Here is a 25,565-nt window from a genome sequence, read left to right on the forward strand (position 1 = left end):
AATGCAACTTTTTGCTGTATTCTTAAAGGTACTATAAACTTTCGAAAGCACGGACAGACTTCATATTCACCCTGCATTACATTATTTTTTCCCTTCTTCCATTCTAGTCAGATTGTAACCATTTTAAATGCTCTGCAAGCCATTCAAAACTTACATGAGTATGAGAGAGCAGCTCCTTCATAATGAAGTTATCGTAGATTTCTCGGGCTGCCTGCCTCCGGTCCTCCACGGTCTCCAGCTTTTCGTACCTTTTGATCTGAAAGGGAAGAAAAGCCACAAATTCATCAGAAATTCGGGAATTCACTAACGAATCGCCCAATTTGTATTAGACATCATGGAAGCTTTATAAATGCACTGGTACGTCATTTTGGAAAGATAAGAAAAATTTCAGCTGAATATGTTTATGGAATAGATAACTTTTAATTCATGACGATATACAGTTATTTTCAATAGTCATGAAATCAAATATAAGTTTTAAAGAAGTTGTGCTATATCTAAAATTTAAACCCCATCTGAATTCAATTTCTGCCGGACAGCTAGCTCATTGTTTAATCTGGGAAGAATACTGCTAGACTTTCTAAGCTAATGCTAGTATTTTCTGTGTTAAATAACATAAATAAATAGTAATAATCATGATGCTTCAAATGTTAATTTTAAAGACTAGTACATTATCGCATTCCCTTATCCTTTCGCATTCTCTTTTTTCATTTTCCTGAAGCAAAATGGGAAAGAAAATACAATTAGGTTAAAAGGAAACTTCTTAATCTTTGATTTCGACAATTTTTTATACCTCTGATGCTTTAGGGCTATAAAATTGTTCTAATCGAATGAACGAATTATTTAAATATTTTGTATTCTTATACAATTTTTAATTCTATAGTGAAAACAATATGTGCGTTAACACGGAACAATAAATTTTAACTTGCGTCTCAACATTTTCCCCCCCCCCCTAACCCACTTCCTAATCGAAATAATGTTACAGTAGGTGCAAAGGGTAAGAAATACCACTTTCGGGTCTCAGCTTAATTAAAAATTAGGTTTGTCCAAAAACTGCACTCATTTAACTAAGTATGTCTCATTAACTAAGTTGTTTTAAGCTTCAGATTTGTTCATCAGATTATCACCAAGCTGGATTATTGATTAATTTCATTTTTATTCAGATTCTAACACATAGCAAAAATTAATTTTCACAAAAAAAATGAAATTAATACGAAGAAATACAGATACACAACCTATTTACATTACCAATAGAAGATATTACGATAAAAGTAATACATGCAACAAAGACAGAATCGCTCATATTCCGCGATATCAGCATCAAACTTTGATTTGATTTGGTCCATGACCAAATTGATTGGTCCATAACTTTGATTTGGTCCATGTCAAGATTTGAGATCATCTACGATTTTGTTGTTCTCACTTATCTGCGAGTAACATCAAAACAAGTTCACAAATTTTATCGTGACAAGGATCGCATGCTTGTATCTGTAGTTGGCAAGCCTGCACTCAAGTACGACCAGCTCCGTTCCAATTTTGAAGCAGAATTCCCGAGAGATGGGTCCAAGGTTTTTCACTCCATTTCGCCTACCACCAAATCACTCGAGAGGACTCGGCTAACCGTATATTTCAAGGATTCCCTGCCACAAAAAAACTGTACATTTACAAATATCCAAGATACTGAACCAACACAAAAGGTTATGGCAGCCAATAATACTAACCGATATATCGATCTCGGCAGCTATCTAAAATCTTTATAATTGTCACATTCATTTTTACCGTATCAAGCTCTGAAAAACTGATTAGTTCCTATTAAGGTGGTTATTATTTGGATCTTTTGCAACGTAAGTAGTTATAAATCTGAACTCTTAGTTACAGACAACGGGACTCCAAAACAAATGAAAACGAGACTCCAAAATAATAGTGATATGCCCACCTCTCAGAAGCATAACTGACATCTCATCCCACAAGATTTTCACAAGAATAATTGTCATCTGAGATCCTGATGAGAACGTTTGCAGGGAAGAAATAGGCCATCTACAAGGTCTGTCCGGAAAGTAGTTGGACTTATTTTTTAAAAAAACATTATTCACAATTTCGACACATCGACTTAATACTTTTCATTGCATCAACATAGTGTTTCCAGCGACTCTGAAGGCTCCATGAAACGCAGAAACTGGAATGCTCTTCAGCTCCCTCGTTACGGCCTCATTAATGGCCTGTGCCGAGCGGTGGTGCCGTCCTTTTATGATCCTTTTCAGTCGGGGAAGAGGAAGAAGTCTGAAAGAGCGATACCTAGCCCGTAAGGTGGTTGGGGAAGTTGTGTGATGCCATGTTTAGTCAGGAATTCGATGACAGCAAAAGTGGTGTGGCTCGGCGCATTGTCGTGATGGAACCTCCATTACCCAGTTATTGTTGGACGGACGACTCGTTTTCTGAGTCTTTCAAGTACTTCCACGTAGAATACAGCATTCACAATCTGACCAGGAGGTACGAAATCTATGTGAACCACTACTTCGCAGTCAAAAAAGATGATGAACATCAATTTCATCTTCAAATTGCTCTCCCCTTCCCACGTATTTTTGAGTGGCACACATTTGAAGCAATGTGTGCCACTCAAAAATACGTGATCGATCCATAGCATCACTTCCATGAGCAATCTTGATCATGCCATGGGTCTCACTCGCAGTTTTACCCAATTTAACACAAAACTTCGCCGTGTAATGCTGTTTTAACAAAAGTTTCATTGTGGAGATGATTAGGCACCTTGAAAAGGGTTCACCTTAAACTCGATTATACTCCATGAAGCCTTGGAGATGACTGGCAACTAGTGCGCTGGTAGCTAGGATCTGCTAAAACTCAACCAGTGCAGTAACATCCCCCTCTTTCACCAAAGGTTGGTACTGTACCGCTTATATCTACAATAAGCATATAAGACATCAAGACTAGCATACGCAATACTAGGGCTGTACCATGACGATGCTAATTTAATCTCCCCACTTTTCACTCCACGCCCTGCTTGGTGTGTTGAGCCATGCCAGCCCACCACCTCTGCTTAACAAGGGTGTGAACATTGTAGTGCGCCCTTCAATACGATGCAGAACAAGTACGTGCATAATTAGTACCTGAATAAGCGACAATTTCACTAGCAGTGCGAAGTAGTTTATTTCACAAATAGCACAATACTACCATTCCCAATAATATATAGCTCTATAAAAAAGTTGATTAGGAGGCAGATGGAACGTGTGCATGGTAAGACATAAATGCAACTCTTTTTGCATTTACAGCCACAATCTGTTTCATTCTTGCAATTTGATGAGACCAATTTAATAAGTAAAACGGCGCGGTGGTGCAGTGGCTAGCGCATCGCGCAGGCACCACAGGGCCGGGGTTCGATTCCCGGGCGCATATAAGCAAAATGTACACTGCTAGGACAACGGCTTGAATTTGGCCAATGACAGTCCAGATGAGGGCCCCATTAACTCCGCCCACATGAGTGACGTCACATTTCTGACGTTTGTTTACATTCTACTGTTCGGAGGTACGAAGTGCGTTTTTTGAATGTACATTTAGTTTTTCGGAATAAAAGTGTATATATATGTGTATATATCTGTATATAACGATTTAATGTTTGTTTCGGAATATTAAGGATTATTCTGCTGTTCCAATACAAAATTAGGTCTAGTCAGATAGAAGTTACTGATGGCTGGAAGATACATGTAAAGTGTGGTTTACAAATTATTCTGCATATTGATAATCAGAACCTTTTAAGTGATAATGACTTTAATCATCTACTATATAAAATGTACCTGCGGGAATTAAACCAAGTGAAGTTAATGTTAAGTTAGTGAATCCAAGTGCTACTTTGTGTCAGTAATTAATGCAGTAAATATTTTGAATCAAAATGCCACCAGTAACTATTGCAATGAATTGACATAGTGGTGTCAAGAAATCCTTAAAATACATTTCATATATATCTATCTGAATATTTACAACATTAATTGTGCTTTGATTAAGAAATCAATATGCTTTACAGGATTCAATATGCTTTCTTAGAAATAAACTTCATTTCATTATTAGAACGTAAAGAGTATAAAAGATGAAAGAGTGTGTCCACTCTAATGAACATATTGGGATGTAATTTAGCTGTGAAACTACTGAAGTTAAATGATGAACATGTTATTTAATAAGAACTGAATATATTTAAGATATGCTACCAGCTCTGATATTTCAAGACTTTTGGATATGCTTATCTATGAAGATTAAATCACTATTAACTGACAAATTATGATTCTGGTAAAGCATATATCATATTTGGAATCGTAGAAAGGAAGTTCATTGTTTTTCTGAAATGTAAAGAAAATAATACTGAATAACTGTAAGTGCTTAGTGTAATAGACCTACTGAAATCTAATTTAGCTATAAAACTACAAATGCTAAATGATGCTGAACAAAATTTAGCAAGAACTGAATTTAGTAAGATATGTTACCAGTAATGATATTTCAAGACTATCGAAAATGCCTAACAATGAGGTATCATTACCTGTTCTAAGGTGTAACGCTGAATTGAATAAGTATACTTTTATTTCCAGGAAACATACCTTCAAGTGAATTGCTTGAATTAATCAAATTCAATTTAAAAAAATCACTATTAACTGATATTATAGTTCTGGTAAAGCATATATAATATTTGGAATTTTCATTGTTCAGTATGCATTCTTAGAAAGGAAGTTCATTGTTTTGTTGAAATGTTAAGAAAATAACAGTGAATAACTGTAAGTGCTTAGTGTAATAGACCTACTGAAATCTAATTTAGTTATAAAACTGCAAATGCTAAATGATGTTGAACATAATTTAACAAGAACTGAATTTAGAAAGATATGTTACCAGTTATGCTATTTCAAGACTATCGAAAATGCCTAATAATGAGGTATCATTACGTGTTCTAAGGTGTAATGTTGAAATGAATCCAATAAGTATACTTTTATTTCCTGGAAACATACCTTCAAGTGAATTGTGTGAATGTGTGTTTATAGTTCTTTACATCTAGTTAAATACAGTGAAACTTATATAAGCCAAAACTGAATGGATTAAAAAAAATATCTTAAAGTTGTATTTCAAATTTTACATTTTGTCATATTAAAGACTGATTACCTGGGTTTCCACTGATGGTTGGACTTAATAAAATATGTCTTGAACAGGCAATTTTTTTTTCTTTTGGGAAAAAGCATTTAATATTGATTTTCTTACATTAGTATGTATTTTTAACTGTGAAGTTTGTGCATTTAAAAATTGTAATGCAGATTATTATATTTTCAATTTCATTAAAAGTATTTTTTTACAATTTACTGCCTGATTTTATACATTATATGTATGAATAATAAATAATTATTGTAAATATGCTATGTAACTTATATTGTGATCTTTATATTGAAACAACTTATATATGTATGAGTCATGCATCAACTCATGGCAATTGAAATTGAATTGTTAGTAAGAAATTAATGATAATAAGATGCATTTATGTATCTAATAAGATGTATTATTGATGACAGTACATAAAATTAATCAAATGGTTAAAAGGTACTATTCTATTTTCAGAACCAGATTTTGTATGGAGGGATGTATGTATTCATGTTACGTGTGTATGCACACACACTTATACACATGTGCATAGGCCCACCAGTGGCAGAGTGGTAAAATCTTTGAACACTGAATTCGAATCCAGGCAAATTCTTTGGCTTCATGGACGTTTTCATGGTTTTCCCCATTTGTAAAGTGTATACCAGCCAGTTTCCTTTAGAAAGTCCTCCACAAAGGCATCCCTTCCCACAGGCAGGTAGACCTAGTGTACTTTGCCATACTAAACTAAAATGAAACCCAAACCACTCGTGGATACATACATTACATGTCTGAATCCTGTCCCAATAACAGAAAAGTACCGGTTAAAATTGGGCTTTTAAAGATATGTGAAAAGAGTTTTGAATTAAAATCCAGACTATGATTTCATTATCTTGTAATAAATACATTGGACTTAAGATTGCACTGTAACTATTTAATATGAGTTCCACTAAGCTGTCAATAATGCTTAACATTAAGTACTGAAATCAAGATCAGAATGTTATGAATTAGTATTATCGTTCGCATAAGTGCTTCACATTTAGAAGTCCATTGTATTATCAATAATTTACTATCCATTCTTAATAAATAAGAACAATATGATACTAATTATTACATTTATTCATTTACAAGTTCTATGAATTGCAATAATTTCCTTTTCCAATATCTTCTTTTACAAAATACTTTCAGTCTATAATTCCTTTTTTAAAATGTTAATTTCTCTTCATCATAAGTAAAATATATGCACACATTATTGATGAAAAATTATCTAATTAAAATGTTCAAAGTATATGTTACAAAAAACAAACATATTGACGTCTATAATACATTTATTAAAACTTATTTATTTACTACACTGAAATAATCAAAAACAAAGTTCTAAGAAATCGTGCAACATTTATTTTGCATAAGAATTACTTTATATATGTTACGGTGAAACACCGAAATCTGGAGAATGTCAACATTCACATAGTCGCTTGATGTATGTCCGAAATATTTTCCAAATACTCTTATTTCTGACTTACACCGGTAAATGTCGACATTCACCATGTACCAATGGTGAATGTTGAACATATAAGAATATTATATTTTCTTCTCCGTAATTCAGTCTCAAAAAAACGCACTTGAGACTTAAAATAAGAACTTAAAACACACAGTACATTCAAAATGAGAAAGGAAAATAATAGAAGTTAAAAACTTAATAAATTATGTGATTCCAATCTTATTTATTGCAACAACATAAACTATTATTACCCTTTGAATTGCACAAGAGGTCCTTGCTTTTACAACTGCATTTATTTGTGGAACACTTCCTTTTGCAATGACAGCATGTACATATACTCCTCTCTTTTCGACCTACACCAGAGTATATCTGTGATTGTCGACATACACCGGTGAGGGTCCGAATGTACAAGAATTGGGCTTTTAAAGAATGTAGTGCAATATTCGATCTTTCACCAACACATTTGGTGAATGTTGATATTCTCCATTGAAAGTCAACATTCTCCAATTTCGGTTTTTCACGGTAACATATACATAATGATAACAAGTTATCCTTTACTCAGACATTTCATGCTAACCTGTTTTTATTGCATTTGAGTTTTAAAACTAAGTATTTTTAATGATTTTTCTACTACTGTTTCAAAATTCAAATTTTTATGCCAGTCAGAAATGATTTTCTTCGAGTATACAGAATTAAATTATTTATTTCTGGATTAGTCATCGAGTAATTTAAAATATAATACTTAGTACTATTACAAAATTTAAGAACTCCAACTTTTAACATGCTGCTTTTTATCACATAAAAAAATTAACCAAAATGTAAACTTGTAATATTGAAAAATTTCTCTCTTAAGTAAAATTATTGCCACTACATAATTTCAGCACAAACTAAATATTACAGTATATAAAAGAATACAGTGTATTGCCTGTAAAATTAATTATACTTACAGATTAACACAACCACCTTAGCTCAATTTTACATGAAAATGTAAAAATTATTCATTGGGTGCAAGTTGATGGTTTTCACAACTTTTCTTAAATAGATACCCAAATTATTGATATCTATCATAAGTTGGCTAAGATTATCAAATTATGAAAAGAAAACATACTTTAGAATTTGAAATATAAATTTTAATTATTAAATAAGGAAATAAAGCACGTTCATCTCCAATCTTTCTGTAATTGGTTTGCCCTATTCTTTTCCCCAAGCGGTTTGTTTTTACTTGAAAAAAAAATTAAATAATTTCAGAGACTCGGCATCACACAAACTTCAGCAGCATCGGCTATCTACCAAATGCATTTCCTTTTTCTTTCTTTTAGAAATTTTGTATTCCTGTAGAGTTTCCACTGTAGTTTTTTCCATTGTTGATAAATTCCAAAGAGCATATTTTAAAATTAAAGCAAAAAATATCACAATTTGTTGAAACTTGAAAAAATGTTGAAACTTGAAATACAACACAAAGAATGTATACAAAAATGGCGACATTGTTCTATTAAAGGATTGTTATGAGCATGGTTGCTAGAGTTTGGCACATTTTAAAAATTTGACGAGTTCTACTGAGGTGGTTGCAAGTAATAAATTAATTGCATTGTAATATGTGGATTTTTACTGTTAAGAATATAAAATTTTTGCTTACAATAAATATCTGAATATGCTAATTATTTATTTGCCCTCTTATGTAATTTTGATAAATTAGACACTATTTATTTTACATCAGTAATCTTCAGACTAATTTTAAATTTAGTTTCAGTGTGAATTTCTTTTGTTCTCTGCTTTCTTATGTTTAAATTGACGTCATGTAAAGAAACATAAAAAATAAAACTATTAAAAAAATATATGAAAAGCAAACAAATGAACAGATATGAAAATTTATCAGTTCAGTTTCATAGATATTCAATACAATAAAACCCCTAAGTTAATTAATAGGTGAAACTAATGAAACGTACAACTTCACATACAGGATCTGTCAGAAAAATACATAGAAACTTTATAGATAATATCTATATATTGGTTTCTAAGTTGAATTAACTTTATAATATGTAGTATGATGTTCGTACTCTCGCATATATGTAATACATGACAGTAAAACAAAATGGATTTGGAGGACTCTGAGATGTTGCGTAGTACAAGAAATTGGTTAGGCTAGAGGTCCTTCATCAAAAAATTATAGCAGAATGTACAGCACTCACCTCAGACACATCGACTAAACATTGTTCAAATAGCTGCTCAGTATTGTGCTATAACTCTAGCTGTTAATGACTACTGCTGTGACTGAGCAATCTAAGTAACTGTACAGGTACATATTCATAAATATTTTTATTAAACCTAGCATAGCCTCTGATATGTATGATTTAATTATAATTAAGTTCAATACTAAAGCACAAGAATTTTTGGCTAATCTTTCGAATATGGTAACAGGTAGTTTGGCGACATTTTGGTAAGGCGATAAATGTTACTAGCTAGGACTTTAGCAGTGTACATGGATAAAGTCAAGAGTGTGCACAATGCCATTTTTGTGCAATTCTGGGATGTTTTTTTAAGTGAAAATAGGTCGACGTGTACATGGATACCGTGTATGTGCAATTCTTAAAAACGCGGCAAGCGATTCTGCACTTTCTCCCAATTTCGCACCTAATCTTCGTCATGATTAAGCACTTTTGTTCCATAAAAGTTCTAGCATAAGCGTAATTTGGCTAGCAGATTGTTGGAAAAAAATGTTGAGTTTTAAAAAAAAAACTGCCTTTACTTCGTGAAAACAAAATGGCGTCCAAAAACAAAAACTAGCAGGTTGCTGTAGCAGAGTTGGTCGCCAAATTTTCGCCAAGTTACCATAATCCGAAGATTAACCGAATTTTCTTTTATTATTAAAGTGTGTGCATTTTTTTGATAAGCTGTTTATAAATATAGATGAATTTTAGTTTAATAAGACCGAGGGCCAGACCACCAGCACCTGAGTGGTAAAGTCGCTGAATACTAGATATTTAGCCCAGGGTTCCAATTTTGCCGAATGCATGGGCGCTTTCATGGTTTTCCTCAAGTGTAATGTGTATAAGAGCCAGTTTCCCTTTGAAAGTCTTCCATAAAAGCATCCCTCCTGTTAAGCAGATAGCACTCGAGTGCTTTGCATAAATAAACCAAACCAAACCGAGGACAAAAAAATCACTAAACCAAGGGCACTAAATCATGCTACTTGGCCGGTCAAAGGGATAGTAGTAAGAACCTAAAACAGTATTAAAATTAATACACTGCATTTTTGTGGATGCCAATTGCCTCATATTTAGCACACATTTCTAATTAGCATCTATGTTCCCCGTAGCCTTTTATTATTTCAGCAAAGGATCTTTTGTCAAATTTGTGACTATCATACATTTTTCTGTAAACTTTAATTTAAAACTGTGTAACTTTACGTTCCCTTAAGTCAAGGATGAATATTCCATAACATGTGAAGAAAACATCTATTTATTTTCTCATATGTCGAACCTTTTTCAGTATTATACTCAAATATAAGACTTCATACTATATTTAAAGTTTATATATATATATATATATCAATAAACCAGAGCCCGATCTTTACATTAAAAAAAAAAATCACATCACAGGAAACGAAATTTGAGATTAACACTACATTCAAATTTATATAATTTTAATTTCTTCTTCAACATTATTCATTTCCTAGATTAAATCTTAACATGGACTATTTAGATATGTTATGTTCTACAATTTCTTACCTACAAAAAAAGGGGCTCACCAGCATCAAGCGGTTAAGTCGCTGAACACTGGTAGTTCGGTCTGAGGTTTGAATATTGCAAACAGGCTCGCTGCATGGATGTTTTCATGGTTTTCCCCATGTGTAATGTGTATACAAGCCAGTTTCCCTTAAAAATTCCTCCATGAAGGCATCCCTCTGCTTAGGCAGATAGCCCTCAAGCTATAAATTGCTATAAATCACATAAACCAAATCAAACCTTGCAAAAAAGTTAGGAACAGATTATCATTTTAACACAGTAAACTTTTTCCTTGTCATCACTTCTGAAACTACTTCTCCTCAATATACAAATTCTGATACTGAACATCTTTTTGAAATGACAAGCTTTACACAAAATTAAAATCATGTAGAACTGCTGGTGGTCATCGTAGAGAGGGTTCACTGTATTTATTAAAGGTCAGAAATTTATTCAACTATTTCTAAAAATGCAAATTAATCAACAAAATCTGATATTAAGTACTTTGTAAGCATAATTAATAACAACTTCCAAGTTTGATTTAGTATATATGATTACAGTTTATTACACTAACGAATGTCATTTGCTTGACAGATATGAAGAATTTCTTTTGAGGAGCTGTTTTGCTTGGAGGGTTGGTTTAGTTTGTTTGATTATGGAAAGCATACAAGGTCTATGTGGGAGGGATGTCTTTGTGGAGGATTTTCTAAGGGAAAAACTCTCATATCCATGTTACACATGTGGAAAACCAGGTAAGTGGTCATGCAGCCAGCCTGTCCAATTGAAATCAAACTCAGATCGAACTATCAGCGTTCCAGTCACTTTACCACTCAGCTGCTGTTGGGCTGTGTGGGGAGGGCCATGAAGGTTAGGTTATTTAATTACGGCAAAGCCTCGAGGGCTAACTGCCTAAGGGGAGGAATGCCTTCATGGAGGACTTTCTAAGGAAATCTGGCTCGTATACACGTTACACATGGGGAAAACTACGAAAACGCCCATGAAGCCAGCCCGTTCACAGGATTCAAAACTTGGACCCAACTATCAATTTTCAGTGACTTTACCGCTCGTGCTGGTGGGCTCGAGGGCCATGAAGGAAAATAATTACATGCACTGAAAACTGAATTCTAAACTAAATGTATAAAGAAAGCAATAGAAATTCACTTATCAACACTAGTTCTTATTAAATTAAAATACTGCTTAAAATAAATTTATAAAGCTATTGAATGAAAATTTTCTGTTAACATATTTCAGACATGTGTAAGGAGTAACAGATTAATTATTTCTAATGTTATTAAGTAATTTTCGGTTAATCTTTGAATTATGGTAACTTGGCAATTTTTTGGCGACCAGCCCTGCTACAGCAACCTGCTAGTTTTAGTTTGGACACCATTTTGTTTTCACAAAGTAAAGGTTTTTTTTTTTTTTTTTTTTTTTTTTTTAACTCAACATTTTTTTTCGAACAATCTAGCCGAATTACACTTCTGCTAGAACTTTTATGGAACAAAAGTGCTTAATCATGACGAAGATTAGCTGCGAAATTGGGAGAAAGTGTAGAATCGCCCACTGCTTGCCGCGTTTTTAAAAATTGTACATACACGGTATCATCCATGTAAACGTCGAACTATTTTCACTTAAAAAAAATCCCAGAATTGCACAAAAATGGCATTGCGCACACTCTTGACTTTATCCATGCACACTGCTAAAGTCCTAGCTAGTAACCTTTATCGCCTTACCAAAATGTCGCCAAACTACCTGTTACCATATTCCAAAGATTAGCCTAATTTTCTTATAAAAGAATTAAAAAATAAAAACAAACGAAATCTTCTTTAGAGAAATTATTCTACTATTAAAAATCATATACTACTGGAATTAACATTCCACTTTATCCAAAATTAAATAAATGCATTTTTAATTGAGAAATCAAGTTGTGCAGAAATATTAAATATGAATACATTAATTAATCTTAATTATTTAAAAAAACTGAATGTGAAGATGGGAAAAATTAAGAGAAAAAAGCTTTGTAGACTATTTGCTAGGAAATCTGACATTCTGAAAAATGAATACATGCATACACACACACTCACTCATATTTATATGTATAAAACAGACACATATTGATAGATATAATTCACATATGATTAATTATATATTGAAAATATATGTATGTGAGCAAGCGTATGTATACACACTCAGGCATATAGTGAGAAATTTTGTAATGTTTGAGACATAAATTTATATTCCTCCTGGAACAGTACGGAAATAATACTTTAAAGGAAAATTTAAAAAATAGTGTCACTAGAATAAATTTACGTTGCAAAGTAAAAATGTTTTTCATTCAAACAAAGCCGAATAACAGAATGTAAACAAACGTCAGAAATGTGACATCACTCATGTGGGCGGAGTTAATGGTGATCCTTATCTGGATTGTCATTGGCCAAACTTAAGCTGTTGTCCTAGCAGTGTACATTTTGCTTATATGCTTCCCGGGCTGGGAAAGATCAACTCAAGCCTTTCATCCCTAGATTTGCATCACTTGGGTCGATAAAATGAGTATCAAGTTCGCTTCGGGACTAAACAGTGGGGGTTCTGCGACAAGCGGACCACTTGTTCAGGGCATATGCTCACGCGTCCCGGGGCCCACAGTCAAGAAAGCAGATTTTGGGGCACTGCAAGCCTTGGCCCATTAGGGCTGTTACGCCACTGAGTTTAGTTTTAATTTAATATATATTTAAAATGTTGCAAAAACTACAATAAGTGCGAGAATGCAGCCATTTTGCTGTTGCAGACAAATACAAAACATATACAATGTGTTCGTTTAAAGACAAAGAAGTTATGTTGAACTTCCAAACTAGTTGATATTCAACTCACGAAATTCCAAAAATGTTTATTCAGCACCAATTTTTACTGAAAAGTTGATAGGTCGTAAGACAGCAGTTATGCACAAAAGACTTGGAAAAAGGAAATATTGAGCTTTCCTAGGCATTAATCATAGACACCAAAGAACAGATAGTAAAATGTTAAACATGATTTTAACTCTCAAACAAAGTTAAAAACATAAAACACCCCCCCCCCCAAAAAAAAAATTAAAAGGAGGAGAAAATATTCCACTCAAAAAGAAAAAGCTACCTACATCTTGAATGCTTAAGAAGAGCTACGCACGCATGCAGGGAAATAATCCAGCGTTTAAAAATTACACCTATTTCACTGCCAACGCCAACAAATGATACTGAATTCAACGTAAGAATAATTACCAACATTTAAATTCGTATCGGATAACACTAACCGTGGAAAAGTCGAGATCGATCACTTCTTAACCGACGAACGATTAACTCCACAGCGCAAACAAGATGCATTCCCCCCCTTCAATTATTAGCGGTGGCGGTAGAACTGGGCTATTAATCATGTTATTTCACAAACACCAGAAAGTTAAGCGAAGAAAGGCATTGAAGATTCCAGCTGCGGGTATAACTCATTACTAGTTCAAGCGAGAAAAAGTGCTTTAAAAGGAAGTGGTTGTTGCATTGCATCATTAGAAGAAATCAATGTATTTATTGCAATTTATACACGAGTATTATAATTTCTATTTCCTCTCTTGAATTTTGGTTATTTTAAAGTTACGTTCCACAATAATTTTGCAAATATATTTTTGTACATCATGTGTAACAAGTAGCTTGATGTGTAATGTTCTAGGATTAAAATTTCTACTCCACATTATAGAACGGAAATATTGTCTGGATTTTACGCAAAACAGCAACCTATCTTGACGTAGATTTTGAATAACACTATTCGATTTTTAAGGCAATCAGGCACAGGGCCATAGCCTCCTGAAGGAATGGGACCTCCTGAAAGCCCCACTCCTTCAGGAGGGGAAAAAATTGTTGTTATACTACTTTCAGCGTATAATTTTATGCGCCATTATTAGCACCTTCATGAAAACCGAGTAGGGATACCATGCGTACGGAATCCTAAACGAAGATCCAAAGTTGAAAATATGCATAAAGAAAAATAAATACAATGAGGCCCAGGCCTCGTGAAGAAAATAAAGTTTTTTCAATGAGGTGCAGAATTTTTTCGACGACGACTACTATATACTAATATCAAAGCAACGGAAGGAGGGAAAAAAAAAGAAAGCATCTCAATCCATCGAAGAAATCTGTCATGGAATGCGAAAAACTAAGATATTACAATTATAAAAGCGTTAGGTGGTGTACTTAATTATGGCAAAGCACACGAGGGCTATCTGCCTAAGGGGGGATGCCTTTGTGGAGGACTTTCTAAGGGAAACTGGCTCGTATACACGTCACACATGGGGAAAACCACGAAAATACCCATGCAGCCAGCCCGTTCGCGGGATTCGAACCTCGGACCGAACTACCAGTATTCAGCGACTTTACCGCTCGGCCGCTGGTGGGCTATAAAAGCGTTAGGAAAGACTAGAATTAATACCATTAACTAAAAAGGTAATTTGTTATAAATGAGGGAAGCTTCAGGGAAATACAATTCAGCAACTTAAGAAGCTTTACGGATAATTTCGCAGAATTAAAGTAAAAATTATGATTAAGTTTTCAGATATCAAAGACTTATTTATTTCTCCTTTTCAGACATAAGTTTCATGTTCCTTGACGCAAAATTTAAAGCCGTCCGACTGATATCTTGCAAACCATTCTACAAGATTCGTGACATAGCATATTATGTCATATAAATGAACCATGTCATTATCATACATTGGAAGCATGTCAAGATATGTTATTAGTTGCATAGAAATTTCAGCAGAAGACGGAATCTTTAAGAATCAAACATTACATATTTTTATATGTAGGTGAGAAAATTAACCTCAAAGTTGAACTTTTGGAAAATCCATGCAGTTTTCTAACTGATACAATAATGGTTTTCAAACTTTTTTCCCCCATGCACCATTTTCAACCTCTGCTAGAAGAATAATCCACCCTCCTTTTCAAAACTCGTAAAATACATGCATATATAATCAGTAAAGACAATAAATAAGAAATTTAGAACCAAGTTCACATAGATCCAAAAGGAGTGAAATTCAATACCATTAAATTTCAAAATTTTTCAAAAATATTAAATTAACCAAAAGTCCGAAGAATTAAAAAAATGTAAAACACAAAACGCACAAAATATAAATGCAACCAAATCTGTTATAACGTTACCAAAAGGAGGTACACGGCGAGGGGAAGGGGGAAAAAGGTCAGTTCTATTTCTCCCGTTCTACTGGGCCAATTGATGAAATTCAAATTGCATTTTTCATGTCTCGAAAGCGCGACTTAGGACATGTATTAGATTTTTATATAGTCCAGGTATTTTTACACAAAATCGGACTTTTTCTGAAATGACATGCCAAATGTTTTCCATATTTCGATTCTACGACTTAAATTATGCCAAACTACCATGTTTTGTAAAAATCTCATGAGTAATTTTTAAAAAATTAGCTCCTCAACGTTAATTCAATTTGATATATATTTATGGATATCTCTTTTTTTTTATTAAACTTACTTGATGCCTTCTTCTAGAATTCGAAATTTAGGGTTAATCCAAATATAGGTCGCACATTTTTTATGATTTATTTTTTAAATACTTATTATAAATTTTTCGATTTTTTTTTTATTATAACCTATAAAATTTTTAACATCATTTTAAAGTAGATGTATTTCTAGGTACATCTGCAAAAAATTAGAGTTTTTTATTCAAAATTTTCTTACATGAATTTACATATTAAGGCGTTTTCAAATTTGGCTTTTTTTTTTTTTTTTTTTTTTTTTAAGGGAAAGTAGGTTGCTATAAATTAAAAAGTTCGCCAAGTAAATTATTCTTGTATAAAACTAAAAATATTACGCCAAGATAAATTTTTGAATTTTTCCGTAAATATCGCGTCAAATTTTACAAAATTTAATATTTAGGCATAATTGGAGTCGTAGAATCGAAATATTAAAAAAATTGCCACGTCATTTCAGAAAAAGTCTAATTTTGTGTCAAAATACCTATGTTAGAATGATGCTATATATAAATCTAATATATATCCTAAGTCGCACTTTCGGGACAGGGATAACGGAATTTGAATTTTGTCAATTGGCCCAGTAGAACGGGAGATATAGAACTGTCCTAATATGTAAATCAGCTTTATAATTCAATTTAACAATAGGCTTTTAATTCCTCATTTTAATTTTATTATTTCCTCTCTATATTCTACAAACTGCAATTACTTTCCTAGACCCCGTCTTTTCTAGATCAAGCTATGATACATGGCTTGGGTTACGTTGATGACGTAGCTAATTGGGAGCTTGAACTCAAGATTTTGACAACTGAAACTGTTCTAACAAAACCTTCCTCTTTGCAATCTTCCATACTGGATAAAGGCTTCAAATTCTGTGCTGCTTAGACGCAATTTCTGTGCCTCGCGGCTTCAACTTCTGTGCTGCTTGGACGCAATTTCGTTGTGCTCTCTTCCTATCGGAAGAGTATTAAAAATGTAATGTTCTGGAAATAGGCACGATTAGAATGCCAAGTGTGGCCAAAAATGTCAATTTAAATAAAAATGGAATTTAATCCCCCTCGACTGCCAAGTTTCCTAGTCATTAACGATTAGCATTCTCAGCAATCAAAATTCTTCCTCTTCAATATGGATCTAAGATCTGTATTCTACATGCAATTCACAATCCATATTTCTGCGTTTATACGCCTCAGTGTTCCTACCTCAGTACTTCTAAATTTTGCTTTTATTACAGACACACATACACATATATATTTTTAATATTTTTACACATAGTCGTGATCGTAGAGCGGCAAGACGGGACGAAGATGTTGTTACCAAACCAAGTTCAGCTAATTACCATCTTTATTTCCAGGCACATTAGAATAATTCTTCGTAGACAATATATTTTTTATCATAAACAATTACAATAATTTTTTATATACACAGATTAACGCGGCGATATCATTTTAGACGGACACGCAAAGCAGCGTGGATCTTGGCGGAAGCTAGGAGATGATGATGACGCAGTCTATTTGCGAGCGGTATAGTGGCATTTATACCAAGTACACGCAGAAAGTAATCTATAGCTATGATTGGTTAATTTGAGGTTGTTATGTAATCATGAATGGATCTCGAATTTGGGAGAACAGATGATTTTAGAGGAAGAGCACCAAATCTAAAATCGTTAATTTCAAGGTCGCCAATTATTTTTAAAGCAGCTATCGTATTTTGTTATATCTTACACATTACACATATATACATATGTGTGCGTGTGTTGCAAAACATGAAATCAAACTTATGATTTTAATTGGCAACAGTTCCTTTTATTCTTCATTTTAATTTGGGCACTTCCCCTTGTGTCCTAAAAATAGTAATTATTTATAATATGCTAATCTAGAAAGCGATATTTCGAAATTAATATTGTTAGGAATTTTGAAGATACGGATAATTTTAGTGAAAGTGTTGTATTTGTCTGTGTAATATAACATGAAAATCTAGAGGGAAATGCTCTGCCAGAAAAATAAGAATACAGAGGCAAGTCTATTTATTTAACATTGAGTAAATAATGGCTATCTTGCAAATCTGGCGAGAAATTGCCAAAGTTGCCGAACATTTGGCGACATTTTGATCCTTTTTATTTAGTTACAATAACTATTGGTCTATCACCGTAATAGGTATTGTAACTGAATAACTGTAACCTAACTGTATCCAACCCTCATATGCTTTCCAGTAATTTCGAAAAGTACTAGAAATATCTCGGCGGGCGGGTGAAACCTATACAAGGCCTGAGGGAGTATCTGCCGTCAGCTGTTGTAGTTGTTAGTTCAGAGCGACTTCGGAGAGCTTTGCTGTTAAGTGCGCTTTGCATTCGTTGTGTTTTCCGTTTCTAGTATTTGAATTGTAACTACTGATTGCGCTCTGTGATACCGTTAAGAGTTGTACCAGTATTTTTGCGGAAAATTTCAGAACTCTGAAGTGTTTTATTTGATAAAATAAATTTTATTCACTTATCATCGGACCTGTGCATTCAATCTCTTACGAAACCGTCCCACGCAACAGTACACATTATAAAATCTTATCTTACGCTTCAATGCAGTGACATTTTATCCAATCTATGAATAAAATTTCAACTGAAAACAAATCTTTGTTCATTTCCCCCCCCCCGTTTCTCGTCTGAATGCGTCACTTTCTCGGTTGCTTCACTCTTGCTAAGACACGCGTCGTTGCTCGTTTGTGTCTATCATCCATTGTCTTACGGTGTACTTAGCTTCCAAAAATGTTGGGTGCATACAGCGCTTATTTAATTTATGTTGGATTGGGTATACTGTGTGTTAAACATGAATAAAAAAGAAATAATTGAATTCGCTCATGTCTGCATTTTTTTTTTTTTTTTTTTTTTTTTTTTCCCCCTTTTCATTTATTTACGTTACCAACTCTCCAAACTTATTACACACATTTGTTTACATTTAGATTATTTTTAACACGTTTCATAAATTCAACAACAAAAAGTACAGAAAATATTGTTAAATACCACAATATGAACAAAAGTCATTTTTTACATTCATAAACTAAAACTAAATACTTAACAGCTAAATAAAAAGCTGAGAGCGTTCTCCTTGAAACTACGAAACTGGTTGAAAACCCCTGCAATGGAAGAATGAAACGGAGTGTCAACAAGGTTGTTAATGTCATTTATAACGGCGGAAGACCTTTAATGTTAAGCCAAAAATTTTTTAAGGGCTCTATCAGTGACCATGGCAAAAAATTTCCATTTGTGCGCCATTTTGTGCTTAGCTAGCAACGTGACATGATTTAGCATGAGGAAGCAAATAAACAAAAGAAAACGTTTACAGTAAACAATATCACTAAAAGCACATTCACCACTGATAAAGAAAAAGAAAGAAAACGGAAGAGATCGAGAAAAAAGAACAGAACTGTCAGATTAATTTCAGAAGTGAACTGGATTGATTGGATCACTTGCATTCATAACAAGTAAAATCTGACATAAATCTTCTTTGGCACCATTCAAAAACGTGAATGTGTCACTTGCGTAACTAAGAGTTCAAAAAGTATGACCCCAAAATAATGCATGTAATGCCAGTAACTATTCGGTAAAGAGATTATCGATAGCTAGTCCTATAGTTTGGCGATAATAATTATTTTAGAAAAAGTAGGTGTCACTCAAAGAAACTTTAGTGGGAGAAAACTGAATTCTAAGCTAACTATAAGTATGTGTGAAATGGAATACCCTAAGTCTGGTTTCAAGACATTTTATTATGAGTAAAATTATGTGTTATTACGGTTAAATTTATTAAGGTTATTTAAAATGTAAACAAACTTTGGAAATAAGTACCTTCGTAATCAATCGGTGAGGCACAGTCGTCCCTCACCATTTCACGCTTCCACTTTTCGCGAATTCCCTGTAACACGGTTTCTTCAAGTCTGAGGTCGTGACTTCAGAGGAGCAGTAAGTAACCTTGCTCTTCTTTGCTATGCACATCTCCATCGCTTGATCATCGAACAACTCGTACTATATTCATTGGTTAGTGGTTGCTTTTAAAAACTCTGTATGTGTGTAATTAAGCGTACAATAATAATAATATGACATTTGTAACATCTAGTAAGTCTTATTTTCTCTTATTTCATCTAATATACTGGATAATAATATAAGTATAACGGTAACTAAAAGATGTTATGTCATGTCTGGGGACTCTAATAATGTTTAAAAAAAAACATAAGGTCGTAAACAAACTAAAAGGTTTCCTATAATCTACATGCTACGAAAATATTCGATTTGTTAATAAAGAATTCTACTTCGCGGGAATTCCCCTATCGTGGTTCAGTCTAGAACGCGACTGAAAACGAAGGTCGACAGTACATAAATCATTCTTTCACTGTTAGCCAGAATGTTAAAACAGAAATTTACCCCTCTTAGTGCCGAAAGATGATATATGTTCGTTCGCAACACGTGCCAATACATCCGATAGCGCCTAACTATTCGCATTGCAAGATAATTTTCTCTCAAAATAAATTTATAAAACGTTGGGAAATAACCCAAATTAAAATGAAGAATTCAGGAGTTTTAAGTAATAATTTTGATTTACATATTTTTTCTTATACATATATACACACAATTTTGCATCATATAAAGTACATTTTAAAAAATTTTTTGAACATATGATAGTATATAAACAAACAAATTATTATGACCTTTTTGCAATTAGAAAAGAAAATCTCTAAAGAGTTCAGGATATTTTCTTTGGTCCTTCTTTGGTGTTAGTTGAAAGTCAGGACAAAATATCCTACGGTTAGCAGATAAAGAATTTTATGAGTTCGTGCATACTTTAATCGGTAACTTTCTAGTCGTCATAACTGAACATCTTTCAGTTTGAGCACAAACACACTTTACAAATCATATTTTACATTACACTGCGACAGGAGCTATGAAAAATATTTCAGAAGGCAAAATAAAATAAGGTTGATAAAATGTTTTTATAAAATAAGCTTCTTAAAACTAATAAAATAATTAATAAACTAAAAGAAGAAAGTAATTCATGACTCAAATAAAGAAAAGTTTATAAAAATGATAGCTTCATAATTAAATTTGATCCTCTTCTCACCGAATGCTTCAAACAAAAAGGTTATTTCGTATTCTCCATCAAAAGACAGAATTCTCCATCAAAACACAGAATATTCGAATTTCATTCAGAAGACATTCATATATTTTTTGTGAATGTGGTTTTGCATATATAGGACAAACCAGAAGAGCTATAAAATTCAGAATTACTGAAAAATTTAGATACGCTGAACAGAAGGAAGTAAAAAAAAAATCCACCACAGCTTCCCAACATTGCAAAAAAAATCACAATTTAAAATTTTTGAAGGCTAAGTTATTGCTTTTACTAATTCGCCTCTTAATTTGGATTTCCAAGCAGCTTCCGAAATTGTTGTTGACAACAGACAAGTAAACAACATAGCTTTCTCTCAGTTCCTTTCAAAGGCATGGGGTAAAAAAAGTAGAAGACGAACTTTTCTGAAGGCCTCTACACTATTCTTTCGACTGTACCGTAGATCTACATTCCTTCAATCAAACATTTAAAATCCCACAACTTTTACTGCATGTTCAGCAATAACTAACCACAACGTTTTGATAAAGCTGGACTGAATTCCAACGAAACTGCATTCAGCAATATCCACACTTTCGCAAAAAAATCGAAGCACCATGAAGGAAGTGGTTGTTTTTGATAAAATTGAATATGTGTATAGCTCATACACAGATAATAAAATTATTAAAAAATCAAGATCATATATTTTCTAACAAGATAATGCCATGCCACATACCGCTCGCATATCTCTGGACTGTCTCCGGTTGATACTCTTCCTTGGCGAGTAAGGTCACCAGACCTTTCATCAATTGAGCATGTCTGGGATATGGTAGACCGCCAGATTAGGGCACCACAAAATATTGCAAATCTGGAGCGATAACTGATGAATGCCTGGCAGAATGTGTCGCAGGATGACATTAGGAACCTCTACCACTATTTGCATCGACGAATTCAAGCATGCATTGCCGCCAGGGGCGGTTCGACCAACAACTAATTTGAACACTCAATGGGTAATTGGGAGCCGTGAACAGGTTACCTGTTCAACAGCACGGAGACAGTCCAGAGATATGCGAGCGGTATGTGGCCTGGCATTATCTTGTTAGAATGGCCCCAGGATGACGTGCCATGAAAGGTAATGCAACGGCTGCAGGATGGTATCAACATATCGTTGAGCTGTTAAAGATGTACGGAGGATGACTAAAGATGACCTGCTGTCATAAGATATAGCGCCCCACACCATCACACCAGGGGTATGCCTTTGTAAAACAAAAGCTGACTGGAAACGCTAGCCCCGTCCTCTCCAGACATGAACACGGTGTTCAGCTGCTTCAAGAGTGAAGCGGGATTCATTGCTGAACACTATACGATGCCAGTCTGATGCCAGCCATGATGATCGGCTGCGACACCGGCTGTAGTGCGTTGAATAGTCGACAATGATACCGTTGGGGCAGTTCGAACCTGGCGAACAATCATCCTATCCTGGCTCGCATTTGTGATCCTTGGCCTTCCAGAACCTTTATTTCGTCAGCAATTTCCTTGTAGCAACCATTGCTGCCAACATCTTTGCACAGCAGTGCATATACGCTTGCAGGTGACGGCCTATTGCTCGGTATGACAACCCAGCTTCACGCAACCCTACAATGCGACCACGTTCGAAGTCCTTTAGTTGTCTGTAAGGTCTTCGATATCGTTGTAATGGCATCTTTAGTTTCTTCTTTACGGATTTACAATGGCAGCGAAAAAAAAAAAGTCCGCCTCTGTTACTGGTTTTATGCTTTGCGAATTGCGCGCTATAATCGCAATTCCTGTTCACTTGCCTTGAAACTTTGATCATTTACAAGTTCATCAAGATGTTTTTGCATACCAAATTTCGTCACGATCGCAAAAGTCCTTCTTGGTGCTTCCATTTCCCCCCCCCACAAAAAGAGTGTATTTTATGTTTATTTATGCCAGCTTTTTCGTTGAATTTCTTCATTTATTTATTCGTAATGTATAATGTTTCTCCTACCTAATAATCAGCTTGATGATATGAAATATAATGTACTAAAAGGAAATGCTCTCATTAAAAAATATTTATGGAAATAGTTCAAGTTTAAAATTAGGAAAATCTTGAAAAAAATAAGCATAACTAGTATATTTGAAAATAAAGTGAAGTCCTCTATTTTTTAACTTGTTGTAAAAAGTAATTTGCAGCTCTTTCCTCTCCTGCAAAATTAAAGTAAATTACTTTTGGACATCCAGCTCACAGAACTGTACTTCCATATTGCAAATTTTATTATTATTAAACTTTTTTTTTAGAAACACTTTTATTTTGTAATTAAAGTTTTCGGCGCTTGGTTAATGATGCATATTTTATTAATAGAATCTTGTGTAATCCTTTCATACTATAAAATCCACCAGAGAACTTAACTTTTCTTTTACTTTTTGAAATTTATAATTCATTTTAAATGCTACTTTTCTTTTATTTTTTAAAAATTTATAACTTATTTTAAATGCTACAGAGTAACTGTACTTCAAACATTCTCTTTTTCATAAAACTAGTATGTTAAAAAAGCTATAGTTGCCATCCTCATACACAATAACTGCTGTGTTTTGCTTATCTTGATTAAATTCATGCTAAAGGTGCTTAGTTCAAATCTACAGCATAAAACAAAAATTATAAAAAGCTGGTTCTTGATTTCAGTAGCGAAGACAAAAAATACCAGTTCCTGAAGGAAAATTCTGCATTTCAATCGAAACCGAAGCAAAGCCTTGGTGTCCAATAAAGAGATATACTTGCATGCAAGCAGGGCTTCTGCAAACGTTACATAAGCTGAGACACATACAGCTCTTCAAATGGAAAGGGATTATGGAGGATACAACCAGACAAAACAAAACCAAATTCAAGTTCAAAGACACTTCACATGGGTTTAAAGACAATTCAGAGAGGGAGAGGATTATGGAATCGAACTTATATCAGATGAGATGTTAGTACTGTTTTACTAAAAATTGCCACTAAATAAATAAAACTATAGTTCCATAAAAAGATACACAATTCGTGTTCCATACTTCATTCAAAAGAAACATGATACTAATAACAGCTAAAACTGGAGGCGAATAACTAAATCATATTAACGCAGCGAGAAAAAAGTACAAAGTAATTATAAATCTAATAGATGAAAAAGGAAGACAGAATAAAAAAAAAATTTACCTCTTCGAAGAAGCTTAACTGTGGCACTGATTCATCAAAGACATTTTCACAAAAGTCTTTGAATAGTAGATAACCTAAAGAAAAAGAAGAATATCATGAATTACCAGTCAGATCAATTCCACCAATCACAGTTTCAATAAGATGTTTAATAAAAGTATCTGCAGGCTTCAGCTCTTTTAGTATTTATATTCAGCAAGTACGAAAATAATCAAAAAAAATTATAAATACAGAACAAAATTTCATTAAAATCACTAAAATAGAAGAAAATTGTAAAAATAAAATCTTACATTTAATACGGTCAAAATAAAGCAAAAACCCAAATATACAAATTTCGACACTTTTACGAGCAAAGGTCCCACATACGTACTTACTCAACTTTTTCAAATGAGACAGCTATAAATTTAATTTCAGATGCTGTTTTATTGTAAACAAATGATTAAACTCAATTTAAAACTTTGCACAAATAAACAAAAAACTTATTCTGTCCATAGTTTTACTAAAGCATCCTCACAATCATTCTTAAATACTAATCAGAAAGTTATTTTGCCCAAGACAGACCCATAATCTTCACGCATTCTAAGTCTATCTGTAAATCTTGCTGTTGTGACTTATCTAACTTCTCTAACATTATCATAAAAATTTTACCACAAGTAACAGCGCACTTGGCTTAGGCATTAAGTACTTTACTTGTGATAGTATGAATCTGCCGCTTGATAAGACGTACGGCTCGACGCTATTTTAAGTGCCACTATGTTGCAAAAAGCTTACAAATATCAATAGATTCTCTGAGATACAAACTAGTGTCCAAGGCTATTGAAGCCGGCTCCTTCACCACGGCAACATTGTCACATAATGTGAATAAGCAGGTATGTCTAAAATTACGTTGGTAAGAGGAATTAAAAAATGTATAGAGCTATTTCTTGAATCTCTCTGCAAATTCTGCATGTAAGTTTATGGGTGTTTTCACTTTTACGCAGAGAAAATACGGTATCTCGAGTTATGAACACTCGTTGTAAGCAACAAATGATTTTCAAAAGTGCTATTATAGAAGTAACCTAGGCTATAAAATTAATATTCGAAGACTTCATGAAACATTATTTTAATTACATTAATTAACTCTCATTAACAAAGCCTGGAAACAAATAATTTGCAGCAGTAGTCTCAAACCCCAATAGCACGCGGGCACAAAGCAGCTGACGGGCCGAAATCTACCCCCTCTCCAAAAAAGTTTTTTTTTAACGAATCGAAAACAAGCATAAACTGTAATAATAAGCTCACATAATAATAAGAAAAATTCCGATTTATATTTATTTTTCTCTTTGAAATCTGTTGTTGTTATCTCACCTGTCTGACCTCATTAGAACAAGCCCATGAAATTCATGGCAAGGAGTACAAGATTACGCCTGTCATTGGCAAGAACCTCGGGCACCATATAGCT

General features: G+C 33.6%; 1 protein-coding gene across 4 annotated transcripts in view; it reads right to left on the reverse strand.

Annotated features, from left to right (window-relative positions):
- Window positions 1-25,565, reverse strand: part of Gprk1 (G protein-coupled receptor kinase 1) — a 368,709-nt gene that overhangs the window by 113,248 nt on the left and 229,896 nt on the right. For 3 of the 4 annotated variants that reach the window (XM_085822049.1, XM_085822052.1, XM_085822050.1), the window contains 2 exons: window positions 24,128-24,201; window positions 155-256 (listed from right to left, as the gene is read on the reverse strand). In XM_085822049.1, the coding sequence (XP_085678175.1) occupies window positions 155-256; window positions 24,128-24,201 (176 nt within the window). The remainder of the gene's footprint in view (window positions 1-154; window positions 257-24,127; window positions 24,202-25,565) is intronic. The other variant, XM_085822051.1, reaches the window with a different exon arrangement.

This window comes from Stegodyphus dumicola, chromosome 8 (assembly GCF_044657685.1).
Source record: "Stegodyphus dumicola isolate Sdum_Otavi_A_Nest chromosome 8, ASM4465768v1".
NCBI classification, from domain to species: Eukaryota; Metazoa; Arthropoda; class Arachnida; order Araneae; family Eresidae; genus Stegodyphus; species Stegodyphus dumicola.